The sequence below is a fragment of the Medicago truncatula genome, chromosome 5 (assembly GCF_003473485.1).
Source record: "Medicago truncatula cultivar Jemalong A17 chromosome 5, MtrunA17r5.0-ANR, whole genome shotgun sequence".
NCBI lineage: Eukaryota > Viridiplantae > Streptophyta > Magnoliopsida > Fabales > Fabaceae > Medicago > Medicago truncatula.
Genome location: NC_053046.1, coordinates 29,943,500 through 29,961,633, shown reverse-complemented (window position 1 = coordinate 29,961,633; position 18,134 = coordinate 29,943,500). Strand labels below are relative to the sequence as shown.

General features: G+C 30.8%; 3 protein-coding genes across 5 annotated transcripts; 1 reads left to right on the top strand and 2 right to left on the bottom strand.

The window, feature by feature from the left end:
• The first annotated feature begins 706 nt into the window (after positions 1 to 706).
• On the top strand, positions 707 to 5,468 carry LOC11424834 (probable WRKY transcription factor 70). Of its 2 annotated transcripts, none has more exons than XM_024783969.2 (3): positions 707 to 1,102; positions 3,483 to 3,587; positions 5,044 to 5,468. In XM_024783969.2, exons 1-3 carry the CDS (start codon positions 831 to 833, stop codon positions 5,363 to 5,365), a joined length of 699 nt encoding a protein of 232 aa, XP_024639737.1. In that variant the 5' UTR covers positions 707 to 830; the 3' UTR covers positions 5,366 to 5,468. The 2 variants fall into 2 exon arrangements, with proteins under 2 accessions (XP_024639737.1, XP_003615415.1); XM_003615367.3 differs by having other exon boundaries at positions 5,032 to 5,468.
• An 873-nt stretch (positions 5,469 to 6,341) lies between these two features.
• On the bottom strand, positions 6,342 to 8,610 carry LOC11434447 (cation/H(+) antiporter 15). The gene is made up of 2 exons (XM_024784913.1): positions 7,678 to 8,610; positions 6,342 to 7,574 (listed from the first exon to the last, which is right to left on the bottom strand). The coding sequence occupies exons 1-2, from the start codon at positions 8,608 to 8,610 to the stop codon at positions 6,342 to 6,344; spliced, it is 2,166 nt and encodes a 721-aa protein (XP_024640681.1).
• Positions 8,611 to 12,207: 3,597 nt separating this feature from the next.
• On the bottom strand, positions 12,208 to 17,105 carry LOC11424132 (WRKY transcription factor 55). 2 transcript variants are annotated; one of them, XM_003615365.3, is made up of 3 exons: positions 16,432 to 17,105; positions 13,921 to 14,058; positions 12,208 to 12,849 (listed from the first exon to the last, which is right to left on the bottom strand). In XM_003615365.3, exons 1-3 carry the CDS (start codon positions 16,956 to 16,958, stop codon positions 12,441 to 12,443), a joined length of 1,074 nt encoding a protein of 357 aa, XP_003615413.1. In that variant the 5' UTR covers positions 16,959 to 17,105; the 3' UTR covers positions 12,208 to 12,440. The 2 variants fall into 2 exon arrangements, with proteins under 2 accessions (XP_003615413.1, XP_024639722.1); XM_024783954.2 differs by having other exon boundaries at positions 13,921 to 14,055.
• Positions 17,106 to 18,134: the final 1,029 nt, after the last annotated feature.

Sequence of the window (18,134 nt, the reverse complement as noted above, 5' to 3'; positions counted from 1 at the left end):
AACAATTTGTTTTAATATTTTTTTCTAGTGGCTAAAATTCAACTTTTAAAATGATTAAGTCGAAAATTCGGAACTTTAACCTCGACCTATATATTTATAATGAATTGTTTTTATATCAACTGAGTTAATTTCATAACTTATCTCCTAATATAAGACTATTTTCAAAATCTTACATGTGTTAATAATATATATTTTTTAAAATGTGTTTGTTATTGTATGTTTAAAAACATAAATATATTCTTTCTCATGATATTATTAATTTTTTTTAAGATAAACAAGTGAACTACTCTCATGAGAACATGATATTATTAATCATATATAAGTATAAATATATAAAAGTAACACATCTAGATAATTATTTCAAGTCACTTTTTTATATAATGTGAACTTTGTTCCAGAGTTTTATGATAAAGAGACGGAGCTGGATTATTTTGTTTTACTCAATTTATTATTCTCCTATTTTTTTTATTTTTTTAGCTATCGTATCGGTTTCCAACCTATCAACGGTGGACGACTAATTCGGCTCGTGCGTAGATGCGTGCGCAATGATCAAGCGTTGTTTTCCTGAGAATCAAACCCGATATTCCCTTAGTACGTTAATGAAAGAAGCTCCTTGCGACTGGCGACTGGAGCTCAGACAACTTATTAATCCTCCGATTATAAACAAAGAAGTGTTCATTATTTCTCTAGTTTCACATCTCACCTTCATTTGCATTCATTTGACTAGCTTCTTTCTTCTCTCCTCTTCCCTCAAACGACACCCACCCACTACTTTTTTTTCTTGGAAAATTAAAAGTGACCAATTATTTTTTTTAAGGCACCTACATAAAATGGATAATAATATCCCTGAAAGTGTGAGAAAGAAAGTGATAATCAAAGAACTTGTCAAGGGTCAAGAAGCTGCAACCAAACTCAAGTTTCTTCTTCAGAATGAGAATCCCTATGGAGCTGATCATCTTGCTGCATATGTGCTGAGATCTTTCACTGAGGCTCTTTCTATTATCTCTCAACCAAGTTGTGATGATTTTCTGAATCTAATTAAATCTGCAGATTCTATTAATGAAAGTAGGAAGAAAGGAAGAAGAGGTTGCTACAAAAGAAGGTTAATCTTAATTATTTCTCTTTTTGGTTAAATTAAGTTTTTGTTTAACCCATTTGGGGTTGGTGAGTGGTTGGCTTGAGATCTTAGAGTTTGTTCCTCCAAAGATCTCAGGTTCGATTACCTCTGATGTCAATTCGGTGAGATAAGTCCATACAAAGCTTGTTCTGACTTTAAACGGGATCCCGCAGATGGACGGTGGGATTGATCCCCTCGAATTAGTCGATTTTTGGATCGGATACCGAGTTTTTAAAAAAAAAAAAGTTTTTGTTTTTCACGGTCATGACATTCTCCAAGTTCATAGAAAAAACCCTTATTTTTGTCGGCGATTTTGGTTACAGAGCAATGATTTCATGAAATTGGGAACTGTACGGACGTACGGACATATTTGGTTTGACCGTTTGAGGCAATAATGTTCATTTTTATTTTTTTAATTATTAAGTAAAATTATTCTAGCTATAAGGAAATTTGTGGTAAAGTTATTTATATTTTGATATATTTATATAAAAATGAGTTAAATAATAAAGTTGAATCATATCACTCTTAAGAAAAATAAAGTTGACTCTCAAAATCAATTTTAGAATCTAGAGTTTCAAATTATAGCTTTAAGAGTGAGTCAAAGCAAAGACAACCGAATTTAGCTAGTCAAATCTTTCTCAATTGCTTATATTTTAGACTACTTAGTCATTTTTATGCAAAAACTTACTTCAACTTAAGAAACTATTGATTTGGTCAAAGTTAATTAGTTGATATCTATCTTTAAATAACTAATCAAAGACAGAAAGGTAGACATGTAAGTCCATGATAGTTATATTTAGGGTCAATTTAGGAGTTTAGAAGGAGAATAGATGATTTTGAAAGGAACAAAGAAGGAAGGATGAAGTTGAAAGAAAGCTTTGGGTGATTTATTTACTTTTATTTTTTTTATAACCAAAGTCTCTCTAATTTGGTGGAACTATTTATTGGAGGAGAATATTAAAGGATTTTGGAAGGAGTTAGGTTTACTCTAGCATGCGTTGGTACAATGTTCTCAATATCAAAGTAGAGGTTTGCCACATTTTTGTCTATAAATACCGATTGTCTAAATATTATTAGAGGAGATACCAATTAGTAAAAATCCATTTTATCAGCATTTACTTACATTTAATCCACTTTAACATTTGAAGTAGATAGGGAATCCACAGCCACAAAATAGTTTTTTTTTTCATTCGCGTAATCACTTAAGGGTATGTTTGGAAGATCAAAGAAAGTGAAAGGAAAGATAGTAAGAATAAATATTGTTAAAGGAATGAAAGTGAATAGAAAGTGAATGAAAAGTAAGATGATTTTTTAGTTGTTTGGTATGACAGAAAGTGAAAGGAAAGAAATATTTATATTTAATATACGATCAAATATTTATGTTTAAATGTGTTACTATAAACTAGAATTGAAATGCGATATAATATACGATCAAACTCTCTAAAAATTCATCTTAAATATAAAAAGGAAGTTTAATCTCAATGGTCTACTAATTTACCAGTCTATTTAAATTTTGATCACATTACATATTTAAGCATGTTCATATGATTTAATCTCAATGGTCTATTAATTTACTAGTCTATTTAAATTTAGATCACATTACATATCTAAGGATGTTCATATGAAATAGACTTTTAAACATGCTAGCTTACCATTTTTTTTTGTGGTGGCCGGAGTTTGAACCCCAGACATTGCATATATTATATATTGTCCATACACATGTCTTAAATTTTTGATACATAAAATGTAAGTCTATGATAGGCTACAAGTCAGACACATGCCTTAAATTTTTGATAAGTCATACTCAAACCTTGCAAAACGTAGTTCGACGCAACCTATTTTCATCCCTTGTTATTAGTTGAACTACTAGACCAACTTTCTAGTTCGACAACATAACTCGCTGTGTGTGTATATAGATATTATATGGATCGGATCTTATGTTTTTAAAAAGGGTCTTATGGTTCCAACATAAAAAAAAAAAGCGGGGCTTTGTCCATTTAAAAAAAATAAAAGGGTTAATATATAGTATTTTATATTTCTGTAATATAAGTCATTTCCGATTTATCACTCTGATTTTTAAAAAATTATATTTTATAGTTTCAACAAAATCGTGTTATCATCATAAATTTTGTTCTAATCCACCGTAATACAAAACATACACTTATATTATTTCTCTATTCAAACCATCAAACCATTTAATCAATCTTAAATAGATCTTATGTATTGTTTATTAGCTCATGAAACTTTGATGAATGTTATGCAGTGAGCCAGTACTATTTTATAGATTTTGGATGTTATTGAATACTCTATATTTTGCATGAAATAATGACATGCATTGAACATTTAAATTAATTGTTTCCCACAGGAAGAGTGCAGCTGAGATATGGACCATAGTTTCCCAAACCATTGTTGATAATCATTCATGGAGAAAGTATGGGCAGAAGAAAATCATGGATTCTGAATTCCCCAGGTATTTTTTTATTTACCTTTACGTGCAAAGAAATATATCATGAGATTTATATGTGTGCATGATTTATACATTATTTAGTAGCATGATTCTGTAAATAGAAATTAAACTGACATTTGTAGCAAGAGAGGCCTAGTAACAGAAATCATGCATGTAAGTACATTCAAGAAGATTTATAAGCTTAAGGGGTGTTTGTTTCAAGGTTAAAAATGACATTTTCGAGAATACATGGCTAGGGAATGATTATACCCATGTTTGCTGTGAGGTTGAGAAAAAAAATTTATGGGTAGAGGAATGCTAACAACACTCACTTTTGAGCACTCTCTCTAACATTCACTCTTTCATTGGATATAACCAGTGTATGTCCCATCACTTTGTATGAGTTCCATTTTTAAAGTGTAGACGCACAATGATTTAAATCAATAAAAGAGTTGGTGTTAGAGAGAGTGCTCAAAAGAGAGTGTTGCTAGCATTTCTCTTTGGTTCCTATAACTTCCAATTTTTCCATGAATGTCAAGTTATTTGCCAAACACTTTTTTTTAACAAATACCTAGGAATCAAATTTTTATTTTTTCATTTCCGGGAATAATTTATGTTTCCCCAAAACAATTGTTTTCAAAATTACACCAAACTAATTGGTTTAATCGGTGGAAACCAAACTTTTTTTTTTTAAGTGCAAATGAATTTTATTTAAATGTAAATAAGTATAATAGGTACTTTGCCCACAAACCGAAATTAAGTAAACAAGTCATCGTACAACTTTAACTTTCATGCGCTCATTCAATATATCATTTTCTCTCTATCTCGCTATTATCTTCATATCATTTATTTATCATATCTCATATCGTTTTCTCTATTTCTTTCTCTCTGTTTTTTTTTTTTTTTTTTTTTGGAAAAGTAAAATTTTATTAATAACCAAATCCTTGTACAAGAAGAACAAGGACTGAGAGACAGAAACTACAAAACAAAGGCGTCGTACATTGGCTGAACACTCAAAAGAAAACCATAACAACACCAATACAAACATCACATAAATTAAAGGATACCTCAACACACCGATAGAAACTCAAACCACCAAAACCAAAGTCAATGCCTAAGTCAAAGCCAAATCCTCAAATTTTCTCGTTATATTTGTACATCTTTAATATATCATTTTCTCTCAATCTCTCTATTCTCTCCATATCACTTATTTATCAAAGCCATTTCCAAGGTTGATTTTTATCAAATCTACCACCTCTTCTACCACTGAAACCTCATCTAAATTGCCCACAAAACCGATTGCCAAACTGTCAATAACCCTAGTTTGACCAAACTGAATTTGGTGGTCAGTGTACTGATTTTATTTTTTTAATTAGCTTAATCAATTGTGGTTAATTAGATTCAATAAAATGAACTAGACATGGATGAATAAACTAAAAAGTCACTTTTTAAAAAATATAACTCACAGGAGTTACTTCAGGTGTTCACATAAAGATGATCAAGGTTGCTCAGCAACCAAACAGGTGCAAATGACACATGACAATCCTGACATGTATCAAACTACATACATTGGCATCCACACATGCAACAACACTCCTAAAGCAAGTACTTCTAATGAGGCAATATTTGTGAATTCTGATGCTGAAGTAACACCAACACCAAGCCTAACTATAAAACAAGAATATCTCAAAGAAGAAACTCCGAGTAATGTTATGGAATGTGATGATGCAGATGATATGCTAGTGTTTCAAAATCTAGCACTGGAATTTGGGGACATTGAATTCAACTTTGATGAAAATTAAGCTGTTGCTTCAATGCTTTGATTAGTGTCTAATTAAGTTTAATATTAATTATTTGTTGATACTAGTATTAAATTTGATCATCTAATTTATCACTACAAATTAAGGGTCCTTCCTACAAAAAAATATTTGGCTTAAATACACTTTTTTGACTATCAATTCTCATGGATAGAAAGCAAGTTCTCCATTAAGATATTCTTCCTGTACCGGTCCATACCTAAATTTCATTTGCGGATACCATGCAATCAAAATTTTGGTCATTCAAAATTATATGTTTAACCCGGACAACGGCGGGTAAATACACTATTGTCAAATAAAATATTGGTTTTAAAAAATAGAAAAACTAATAAAAATATTGAGAATAAACGTGAAAGTGACATGTGGCATAAACAACCTTACTATACATATATATATATATATATATATATATATATATATATATATATATATATATATATATATATATATATATACATATACATACACACACACACACACACACATACTATTGATTGATTAATGACATTTAATTACTTAATCCATTTGGATGATTCTACATCATCATATCTTATGTCACATCATTTAAAACATGTCACTTCACCGTTTTTTGTCAAGTATATGAGGAAGGGATCGAAATTGGAGAATTTTAGAACAGGGAGAACAATTCCCTTAGCATGTGAAATAAGAGGATTAAAATTGCAATTATGCATAAATTCTAATATACATTATTAACGAAAAGAGAACTTTACCAGTGTAGCAATTGCAAATATATTTTTAAACTGGATAGATTTTATTTTCATGTTATTAGATACAAATGGAGCAATGTGTACTGCTGTAGGTAACCAAAATGGAACACTATGAGCATCCTATAATTGGGGTACCAAATCTAAATACAAAACGAAATCTAGTGTTGTCTCAAACATTCTCAAATTTATGTTGGAAAGCTTTTTCACCAACCATTATTCTTATTGTTTCTTCACTACAACACCTCAAAAGCATCATTATTGTCGTTCACCTGGTTTGGTTGCTTTCCCAAAACCATTCCTCCATACCCATATTGTTGCACAACTAGCACTGATGAGCCCGAACCAAAATTGTTTGATGCTAAAATATCCCCTAAAACCCCAAGTTCTGGACAGTCACACCATTCCAATAAGTTTAAAAAGACTCGAGTGTTCCTACGATTTCCCTGTCCAACTATGTATAAATCGCAACCAATTTTTTCTATCTCATTGAGGGATGTGGGAATATCTTCAGCAGAATGGACATCAACTTCTGAATAAGATATAGAATCATTGTTGTTCATCGTTGTCAATCTAAATCCATTAACATACTCATCATCTAATTCCTTTTGCTTCTCACTATCCATTACAATAGATAATATGCCCCTTGCTTTATCATGACTTGTGGTGTCCACTATTGCAGCTTTACCAAACAGGAGCATCCGAACCACTAGAAGTTGGGTTCCTAAGTGTCCTGTCATCCTCCATGCGACAGATAATGCTTCGCGATCATCAGGACCTCCAACAAAGATCATACAAATACGAAAATTCATTTTTGGTAAGGACCCAAGATTACGATCAACAAATAATCCCACAGAGCAAGGTGCACTTTGCATCACATTCAAGTTTATATCTTTGAACGCAACATCAGTTGTTTCAAATGCACCTTCCGGACTTAGTTGTTTGTGGAATGGAAGGAGAATCAAGCTTGTATGTTTTTCGTTAACTAAATTGTATATGTCTTCGTGAATGGTTGCATATTCGGACACAACATTTAACGTTTCTACTCTGATAGCATCATATGCCTCTCTGAGTGCTTCAAATTTATTATCAATACTTTCTAACTCTATCTGGGATCTTGTAAGATTTTGTGTTCCAGATTGGCCACTAGGCTTCTCCATATGAGAAGCAACAAGTGCACCATCACGTCCAACGAGTTCAACAAGGTAAAGTGCAAAAATATGCATAGGGGAAAGTCTAGTGGCATTGAAAGATTCAATGAGGCTAATAACCCCTACAGCTTGACGAGTATTATGAACACATGCTAGAATCCTAAGCTCTGCATCAAGTCTGAGCTTTTGTATAGTCTTTAGCTTGTTTTGCTCATATCTCTTTTTGGGCTTGTATATGACATTTATGATGGGAGCTACCACTATAGTCATTAAAATAACTGCTGATGTTAAAACAACATAGGTTGGTGGAGTAATAATCTGAAATGACACATTATAACAAATCAAAAATTAAACATTTATAATTTTGAAGTGTGAGTTATTAAAAAAGGGAGTAAATAATAATTTTCAAGTAGATCAATACCATTCTATCCCATGAAATGTTGAGCATTATTAATGCAACGACACCCTTTGTATTGAGAAGCAAGCCTAAAGCAAAACCATCTCGAGTACGCATGCCAAACAAGAAAGTGGAAAACAAAGTGCTTAGAATCTTTAGAACACACATCAAGAGTATAATGATAAGTGTAAAGGGCCAACTTGGTTGATAGAAAACGGGCACGAACATGAGTTTCAATCCACTGCCAATAAAGTAAATTGGTGCTAGAAACCCACCACCAAAATCATTAGTCATTGATGTGACCATGTCAGCAAATTTACCGTGAGGTAAAATCAACCCGTATACAAATGCACCAACAACGTCATGTGTACCAAGAATATCAGTTATGTATGAGAAAACAAAAAGTCCCATCACCACAAAGACTAATTGGTTACCATCCCATTCATCTCTTTCTGTCTTGCGATTAATGACTTTTGCGATTATAGGATGCACCACAAAGATGCAAATGAAAACAAATATTACAGTGCTTAACACTGGATATATTGCACTTGTACCATTAACTGAAAATGGAACAAATAATATGAATAAAATCCAAGCATATGTGTCACTGATCATAGCTGTTGTTAATGCAACCTTACCAAGACCAGTATAAAGAAGTTTGAGCTCAGAAAGGGTGTGAGCTACGACTGGAAAACCTGTCACAGTGAGAACTAAAGTCCATATTACACAAGCATTTGTTGTATTTTCTTCAAGTTCAGATCCATCACCCTTTCCATAAAAATTTCGATGTAGAAGGTATAAAGCCGGTCCCATCACCATTGGAAAAATGATTCCAAAAATTGCAATAGTTGCAGATTTCTTTTTAACATGTAAAATGGTATTCAAGTTCATCTCTAAACCACTTAGGAATGCATAGTATATGACACCAATATTTGATAGAACTTCAATGTTGATCATATTACTTACAGGGAAAAGGTACTTGAAAGAAGATGGGAAGAAACTCCCTAGGTTTTGTATTAAAAAACCCGCCTACATTTAACAATTGAAACACCCACAAATTATTACAATAACCCATTTTTCTTATAATATAGTAAAATATATATATATATATATATATATATATATATATATATATTTGCATCCAATCATTGTGTTTGTATGAAAAAAAGGTTAGATCTATGAAGAAAAAAACATTTAATCATTGTGTCACTTTATTAGATTAGTGGTGAAATTCATCATGCGGTCCTTTAAGTTTAATGTTTGTTACAGGTCAATCATTTTAATTTTTTAGTTTCAAATTAGTCTTTTATATCACTAATATTGTGCATCGCCACCCTTCCAGCGAGTCTCCGTTTATAGAAAATCATGTGTCCGTAAGAATTAGGGAAAAATAAGGAGAAAAATAAAAGGCTCAAATGAAGAATGTAAATCATCAGAGTCGAAGACTAAGGAATCAAATAACGATGCATATGATGACATTAAGGAGAACTATCATTCTTTAGTAATGCCAAAAATTTTATGTGAGAAATGTATATAGCAAGTTAATGGACACATATGCTTGTTTTTAAATGACAACTTAATAGAAGAGTAACGATATACACTATTACTAACATAAAAGACCAATTTCAACTTGACAAAACCTTAAAGGACTAATCTAATACAAATATTAAAATTAAAGAAGCTCGAGATGAATTTGACATATATATATATATATATATATATATATATATATATATATATATATATATATTTGTGTGTGTGTCATGTAGGTAGGTATCTGTAAAACTCGTTGTAACTAAAATCAATTTTACATCCAAATCATTTTATATACTCAAGTTATTACAAGTGAAAAAAATTCTATTAATTTTAATTTTACGTGAACATAACTAAATATAAATAATTTTTAATTCATTTTAATATTGATCAAAATTAATTTTATAAAATCAATTTATTATAAATAAATTTTTATCATCACCTACAAAAAAAGTTAATACAACTTTTTCTGGGAATGAACTAATACTACTTATTGAGTCAAAAATAAAAATTTATTACTACAAATAAAATAAATCATAAATTTATATACTTACAGTGATATGTGAAATGATGCGAGGTTGATGAAGGGGTTTATAGATAAAGAATAAAAGATGGGAAAAAAATACGACCATCACAATTGTTGCGGCAATAGGGGGGATCCCAGTTTTCATAACATTGCCAGTTTTCCATATTTGATTGGAATTTATCACACTCACATCAAAACATGCAGGAGGAGGTGTGTCAATCTTCTTAATTAATTCCTCCATTTTTCTATGATTCATTCTTCCTCTGATATGTGAGTTTTAATTATGTAAATATTGTGGTGGTCTCTTCTATATATATTGACCTTTATTCATTTGTGACAACCAACAACATAGATAAGCTTAATAGTTGTGTTATTTGCATATGCATGACGATGTAAAGAATCCAAATATATGAGAAAACAAACTACAACCATATTTTTAGTAAAAAAAAAAAACTAGTATAACAATATTTATATATTTGAGGTGGCATTTAGTTTGTTATTAGTTATGATTTCCTAGCTTTCCTATATATATTCTCCTACTTAACATTGCAAATGTGCAACAATGACACCTTCAAACAACTGTATTTTTTTTTTTTACTTTTGTTGGTATGTAACACGTTACACACACATGATACAATTGCTATCTATCAATTCATAAGTCAATAGGATTAAATGCATTTCCTTTCAAAGTTTAATACATGATTTAATTTCCACAAAAAATACACAATTTAATTTTAGAATTTCTAACCAACCGAACATAAATTTTAATTTTTCCAAGTTGCGCAAATGTTTAATCGATTTTTTTTAGAATATAAACGTTTAAAATCTGTTTGTGGTCCCTATAAAAGTTTAAAATTCCATTTTTTCTCAATAGATGACGTGATACATCTGAAATTGACACACACACACCAGTGAGATCCTAAGTTCGAACTCAGTGAAGGTGTACAACCTAAGAATATTAGAATTATCACATGATCTAGGCCTAATTTACTAAAGTTTTCGTTTAGTGCTACAAATAGTGATTAAAAAGAACATGGTCTATTTATTAAACAAACATTAAACTTAAAGGACCGCATATTGCCTTTATTAAACAAATAATGATTTACTTAATAATTAAAAAGAACATGGTTCTCTTTATATAAAAAAAAAAAAAAAAAAAAGAAGTCACGCTATCATAGTTAGTATAAGCAATTATAAACCAGCAAAGTCAAATAATCCATAAAATCATTTGTAAACAATTTGAATCATAATCACTTATAAACCAGCAAAGTTAAATAATCCATAAAATTAATCGACTTTGATTAGTTGTAACATGAAAGAAAAAGAAAAAAACTTACAGGTTAATTCTGATATAGAGGGATGAGAGAGGTTGAGAAAAACTAAACAATACGGGAACGAACTATGAACCGTGAGAACCCTACTTATTAATATTTAATATGGTGCTAACAAATTATTATTTTTTATATTTTTTCTACCTGACAAAAAATAAATAAATCTTTTTCTAAAATATTTTGAGTCATGATCTTTTATTTTGAGGATTTAAAGTTCAATCTTTAACATTTTGTTTTGCTCACGGTTGTTACTAATATTTTTTTTAGAGGATTTAAAGTTCAATCTTTTTTGTCCCGTGAGTTTAGCTCAGTTGGTAAAGACAATGCATAATAAATGTAAGGTCCGGGGTTCGAATCACGGACACCACAAAAAAATTCCAATCTTTAACATTATTTTTTGCTCACGTTTGTTACATATGTTTTATTATTTAAATTAAATTTATTCTTATCGTATTTGTTATTTGTATTTTAAATTAAGGGTATTTTTGGAAAGAATAGTTAAACCTAAAAGTGTTGAAAATGGTAGTTTTCTTTATATATATATATATATATATATATATATATATATATATATAGCTAGATTATTACTTGTCGACACACTCTTTTATGAGACGAACTCGTTTATAAATGCTAGTATTTCTTCATCAATATCTTATGGCGGGTTCTCTAATATTTGGAAAGGAGTTTACTCTTACTTGACATTTGGTGATTTTGTCAATTTGGACCGGAAGAAATGGAAAGTTATTTTCGAACCTGAATCACAGGTTTCAAAGTTGGTTAAGCTCTGCAAAGGTAGAGTCTTGAAAATGATTTAGGGTTAGGTCTAATAGGAAGCATTGTTTTTGCTATGAGTGGTGTGTTGATCCTATGGACTTTATTGTTTCGAAAAAATACACCAACAAGCAACAAAATATGTCGTTCAACTCCACTTTTAGTTAGACTTCTGATACAAGAATCCATTTAAGACAAGTACAACCAAACCAAACCAAAAAGAGAAGTTCATCCTACTTCATCATATACACATCATGGTTGTAAATTGCGGATGCAGTTATGCTGCAAAATTTTATAATGCAGGAAAATGTGGCCGATGCGGTCAAAAGTATATTGTAGAGTCCTCGAAATCTTTACATTGCTTCCGCAATTGCGGTTGCAGATTGCAATTTAAAACAAAACTAAGTTTTATTCTATGAAATTGCAAATATTACACAAGGGGAAACAATTATGAATTCGAATTACTTACATAATTTCTCTCTTCTATGCATCAGCTACAAAATTAAACTTGCATTACATAATAATAAACATGAAGCATGCCATATATCAACTAGCTAGTTATGTTGCAAAATGAGAAAATCGTTGGAAAATAACTTCAACAGAAAATGAATTACTTTATATATTGTTCAGTGTTTCTCCTCATCAGGTTCACCTTTATCTTCAGTTATATAAAAGAGTGATTCCATACTATTGCCACTGCTACTACCCGAGTTGAACATTACATCCGCCATATCGGCCACCGGATAATCAATGCCGAATCTTGAATTAGAGGGTCCACCACTACCGTCTCCGTCCCTGAGGTCGTGGTTCACCACAGGTGGCCACCCTTGGGAAGAAATGGCAGTCTCAATGGTACTAATGTTGACAAGTAGGTTTGGTGGTGGTGGATATGATGATGGTGCTGTTAAGGATTTGTGACAAATGTGTTCACCTCTATATGTTACTTCAACTATGTTAGGGTTTTCATCAAGTCTTTGCACTTGCTTCTTGGCTGGACACAAATATAATTTTTGGTGTGTGCACCTATAGTAACTTCTGATAAAGAATATAAATATTTCACATTAGCCAACAAATTAGGAAGGAGATAATAAAATGAATAATCATTAATAACTAGCCAAATTATATAATAAAATCAGTTTGATATTAAATAATTTATAACCTAATCTTTAGATATTTTAAAATAAACATAATCTCTTAAGTGTTTGCTTACTATAATGAAAAATAATTTTTTTTGAAGAATATCAATTATTGAAAATTATATTTGTAGCCGTTTTAGATTTTTTTTTTTAATGCTAATCAATTATTAAAAAAACCAAAAGAAATATTTAACAAGTAATCAAGGCAAAATAAACGTGATGAATTTATTCCTATAATTAGGGTGTGTTTGTTTCAAGTTATAATTGTTGATTCCCGGGAATAAAATGATTGGAATGTATATGCCTATGTTTGTTACAAGTTTACTAAATTTTATTCCCGGTATAAAATGTTTCTGAGAATAGAAAAAATTTCCCAAGGAAAAGGGTGGGAATAAAGTTCCCATGGAGATGGGAATAAATTCATAAATAGTTTACCTATTATAATCCCTATTTGTATGGTTCCTAGGAATATTATAAAGCTAACCAAACATATTTTTCCTAAATTCCTTGGAATAAAATTCCTATCTTTATATTCCAAGGAATGTTATTCCTAAAAATAAATTTGGTAAACTTGAAACAAACACACCCTTAGTATTTTCTTTTTTTAATGATAGTTGTGATGTAAAAGGGACTAGTTGTCTCTTATGCATGCATTAATGTAAATAGTCAACTTGTCTTGTTATGGTGTGTGAATGAGTCAATTCATAGTGCACACTTATTGTCCTACTGAATTTTCAACATGACCAAGAAATATTCTTAGAAGAAAGGTATAAGGTTTTCTGGATGGTGTATAATGAAAGACGAATTTGTCTTAGAATTGAAACTTTCAAACTCTTTATGGAAATTATTACCCTATATTTATACTCCCTCTGTCCTGATATATAAGCACCATTTATCTCTAATAAAAGGGTGCTTAGATATAAGAACGGAGGAAGTAAAGTTCAATTCTATGTAATTATTGTTAATTTACCTTGGGTGCTTGCGGCCAAGTATTTCTTTTTGGCCATATTTTCTCCAAGTAAAGCCATCTTCTGGTGGCATTTCAGTGTTTCCAATCTGAGGTGCTGGATACATCTCTGTTCTCTTCTCCAAATCATTCTTCCTGCTGCTACCAATGCATGTGAAGGCACAACAAATTAGGTCAATGTGTCACACACATATAGGAAAATGATCAATTAACCTAGCTACTTAATAATTTTGTGTAAAAAATTGACCAATCTAATAATTTAATTATACCACATTAACTTCCTAATAATTGTGTCAAACTATTATGTTCGGACATTGATTGTGGACTGGCATAACAAGTTACTATTCAATAAATTCGGACATTCAATTGAAGCTTTGCTCTAAAAGCTACAGGGAGACATATCTTGTATTTAACTTTACCGTACTTGCAGAGAGTACAATCTATAAAACTAGGATTTAATCTGTTTAAGTCATATCTTGAGAATGTTTTTAAGGTGTGTATTTATAGTTCTTGTTTGGCTTGTATCTCCGTGACTTAGGCCCTAAGTCATGTTTCTTATACAAAACACACTCTAGATGATTCTAGAAGCTCATGGAGGCGGTGACGAGTTTATAGGAAATAGGTCGCGCCTTAGGGTCAATTAGCCCTTACGAAGGGATATTAAGCCCTTAATAGAATATTGACGATCCATTTACATACATGAACACATAAATACTATTATATAAAAAAAATTCCTATAAAGTGAATTAATGATGCCGCTAAGTGTTAGAAATGTATGTTAATTTTAAAATCATCTTCATATTCATTGTCTATAATTTTTTTCCTTTTTTTTGTGGTGTCCGGGATTCCAACTTCATACCTTTTATATATTATACATTGTCCTTACCAACTGAGTTAAGCTAACGGAAACGTTGACAACGTTTTCTAGTAATGTGATATATGATAGCATATAATCCATTAAAATAATTAACTAGTGAGATACAATTTCAATAAGTTTATTTTTGTGCATGAAATGTTTATAAATTTGATTATAATTTATAAGAACTTTTAATTCAATATGTTTAAGGGGATCTAGTCTTGCATGATCACAAGACCATATACCTAGTTCTTAGACCTACACTAAACAGCAAACACCAAAAAATAAATATTTAATCAATCTTTTTTATTGTTAGAGAAAATGTCTCTTTGTACCTAAATGTCTCTTTGACTGTAGCTGTAAACTAACACAGCTGTCTTGTGTGATTGATGAGGAAATATCCATGATGACTTATTGCCTAATTACTAAGAAAGACCATGGAAAATTCTATTCTCCATTTTGTGTCAGTTTCCTTTCTCTTTACAAACACACCAATAATAATGTACGGATCATCCTAAACTAAAGTTTTCAATACCTCAAAAGCATTTCACTTTTGTTTTCTTTCTTTCAATTATTGTTTGTGGCGGCTAATGTGTAAGCAATCTACAATTGTGACAAAAACAGGACAAGCTCTATCTTCACCATCTTCATAAACTAGTTACCCTATTAGCAAGGCACCTAGATTCAATCACACACACATTGTGAGGCCAAGTTAACCTCATTTCTATCTCCATTTTTAGATGACTCAATGTTTGCCCTAGTATTCTGGACCCCCTCTTGTGAAAATCCTACAGAAAAGATTCGTAGGATTTGATTAAAAGTTTTATAATGCGAAAATTCTAAGTAGGGTGAGGATTTTCATCATGGACTCTCTCTAGTGAAAATCCTACGAAAAAGATTCTTAGGATTTGATTAAAAGTTTTATAATGTGAAAATCCTAAGCGTGGTGAAAATTTTCATCATGGACTCCCTCTAGTAAAAATCTTACGGAAAAGATTTGTTCTCATCATAAGCTAGCTAGTACTTTCAATCACATATATACATCAAGGTTGAAAATTAGGTCGTGGCTGCGACATAGACACAACATCAAGATTATTTATGTATCTATGATTGCAATTCGACTAAAATTAAGGTCACATATGTCACATCTTAACGCAATTTTGTAATCTAGTTGCCCAATTAGCAAGGCACCTATAACCATAAACTAAAACTAAAACTCAAATATTGGATTTTGCTAACAAGTGCCATGACATGGCACTTGTTAAGGATACCAAAATTGATAACTTTGCATTGAATTCAATAAATTTTTAACTTTTAAAAAGTCAAATTTATCATTTTTCACTATTTTCCAATATAATATTTTTATTCATGTGCTCTTAACCAATGCCCTAAAAACACTTGTTAACATTTCTCATATCTAAATTACCCGACGTTTGAAAAACAACGTAGAAACATTAAGCAATACTATAACTATTCTAAAGGAAAAAAAAATTATGTGAAAAACATTGAAACTAGATAAATTCAATCAACTTCAACACCTAAATTCAATACCTTTGAAATAATCTCTGTGTTGTTCAAGATGTTTCATTTCAATCAATTCAAAGACTTTGATTCAATAACATAAATTGTAAGAACACATAAATGTATTATAGACATACCATTTTTTTGGTCTTGAAGGTGGTGTTTCTATTCCTTGCATTTGATCTCCTTCTATCCCTTTTGATCTATCTAAACCTTCCACATCCCTCCCACCACCCATTTCACCAATCCTCAAAGTTCCTCTAGACCTTAACAAGTGAACATCACCACCACCACTTATCATCTTATTCTCAAGTAGAACACTCACATCAAAAGGGTGTTGAATTAGAAGCAATTGATCCATTGAATGTGCATGCATTGAAATTGCACTTCCACTTCCACCAATTTGAGCATGTTGAGTTTTTTGCATGAAAACATCATGAGACGGAATTTGAGCAAAGGAATTAGAAGGTTTTGTTGTTGTTGTTGTGTCATGTTGTGAGGACAACATCATCATTACTCTTTCTTTGGCAGCATTAAATGCTTTTTCTACTTCATCAATGGATGAGAATAGCATTTCAGGGTGGTTGGTTATGTTAGGTAGTTCTAGTTCAAGATTTTTTGCTAATTCAAAAGCACGCATGATGAAATTCATGACCTCTTCCATGGCTTCGGGAAGTTTAGGATTTGTTTGGTTTACTATAAATTTGAACACAATCTTTGAAAATATATAAAGGGGTTGTTAAGAAAGTGCAAAGTTTCTTGGTATGCTTCTACGTTGGTTCTGTCTATATAATGTGAGACATATATAAGCTACTATTAGAGGAAGCAATTGCGTTTTTAATAATGCAAAAATATTTTAATGAAATGATATAGGTCTCTTTCGGGTCAATTAGTGGTTTTGAGTTCTAATTTTTATTCTAAAAATTAATGCAATTACTCCAAAATTCTTCCGTTTATACCTTAATTTTTTAAGAAGCTAAAATGAAATTTGGAAATTTCAGCATAAGAAGTGTCAAAAAAACAGCAAAAAGAGTATCGGTTTACATCACAAAAATAAGAAACTAAGAAAAAGGTGAAAAACCACCTCATTACAAATGAATACTCAAATAAGATAATAGGTTAAGCCACCACAAATGAAAGAAAAAGAAAATTTTGGACGATTTCAAATGTTACATTTACTTTTTCATATTAAATTATTATTTAGTGAATTTAATTTGTTTTTGTTAAATTTGTCTTATAAATGCTAGCGCACAGAAAAACACTTTCATTTTTTAAAATGAAGAACATAATCGACCTTCACGAAAACTCAACATAAAATTTTAGAAAAAAGTATATCACTTAGCATTGAAAGAAATGTTACGAACATTATCTTTTTAACACTATCTCCGATACTTATCGACCATTTATATATGGACAAGTAACCTTTTTTTTTTTTTTTGAGGGAAGTAACCATATTTTATGGATACTAAAAAGTAATGTGAATAATTATTTTTGGTTAAACAAAATTAATAGGAATATGAGGTGGGGTGTGGAAGCGTAGACTTAGTCTTTTGGTCTATGCCACTTGGAAAATTTTCAAACAAGTATTTTCTTTTTTTGTTTTTGTTTTGGTCTTGGAGGAGACCCCTCATGCCCCATTGAAACCGTTTCTTTCATTGGTCACTCAATTTGAAGAAATTTCAATGTTTGAAGTACTGACCTAAGCAAGAACTTTTCTTCTTTCGGTGCCAATTCTTTGAAATTATGATTTGAACGTTTATTAACCGCTTAACTTCTGGGAATCATCCTTTTTAACTACTGTTTATTTGGTCTGATCGCAGAAGAAAAATATTTAGTTTAA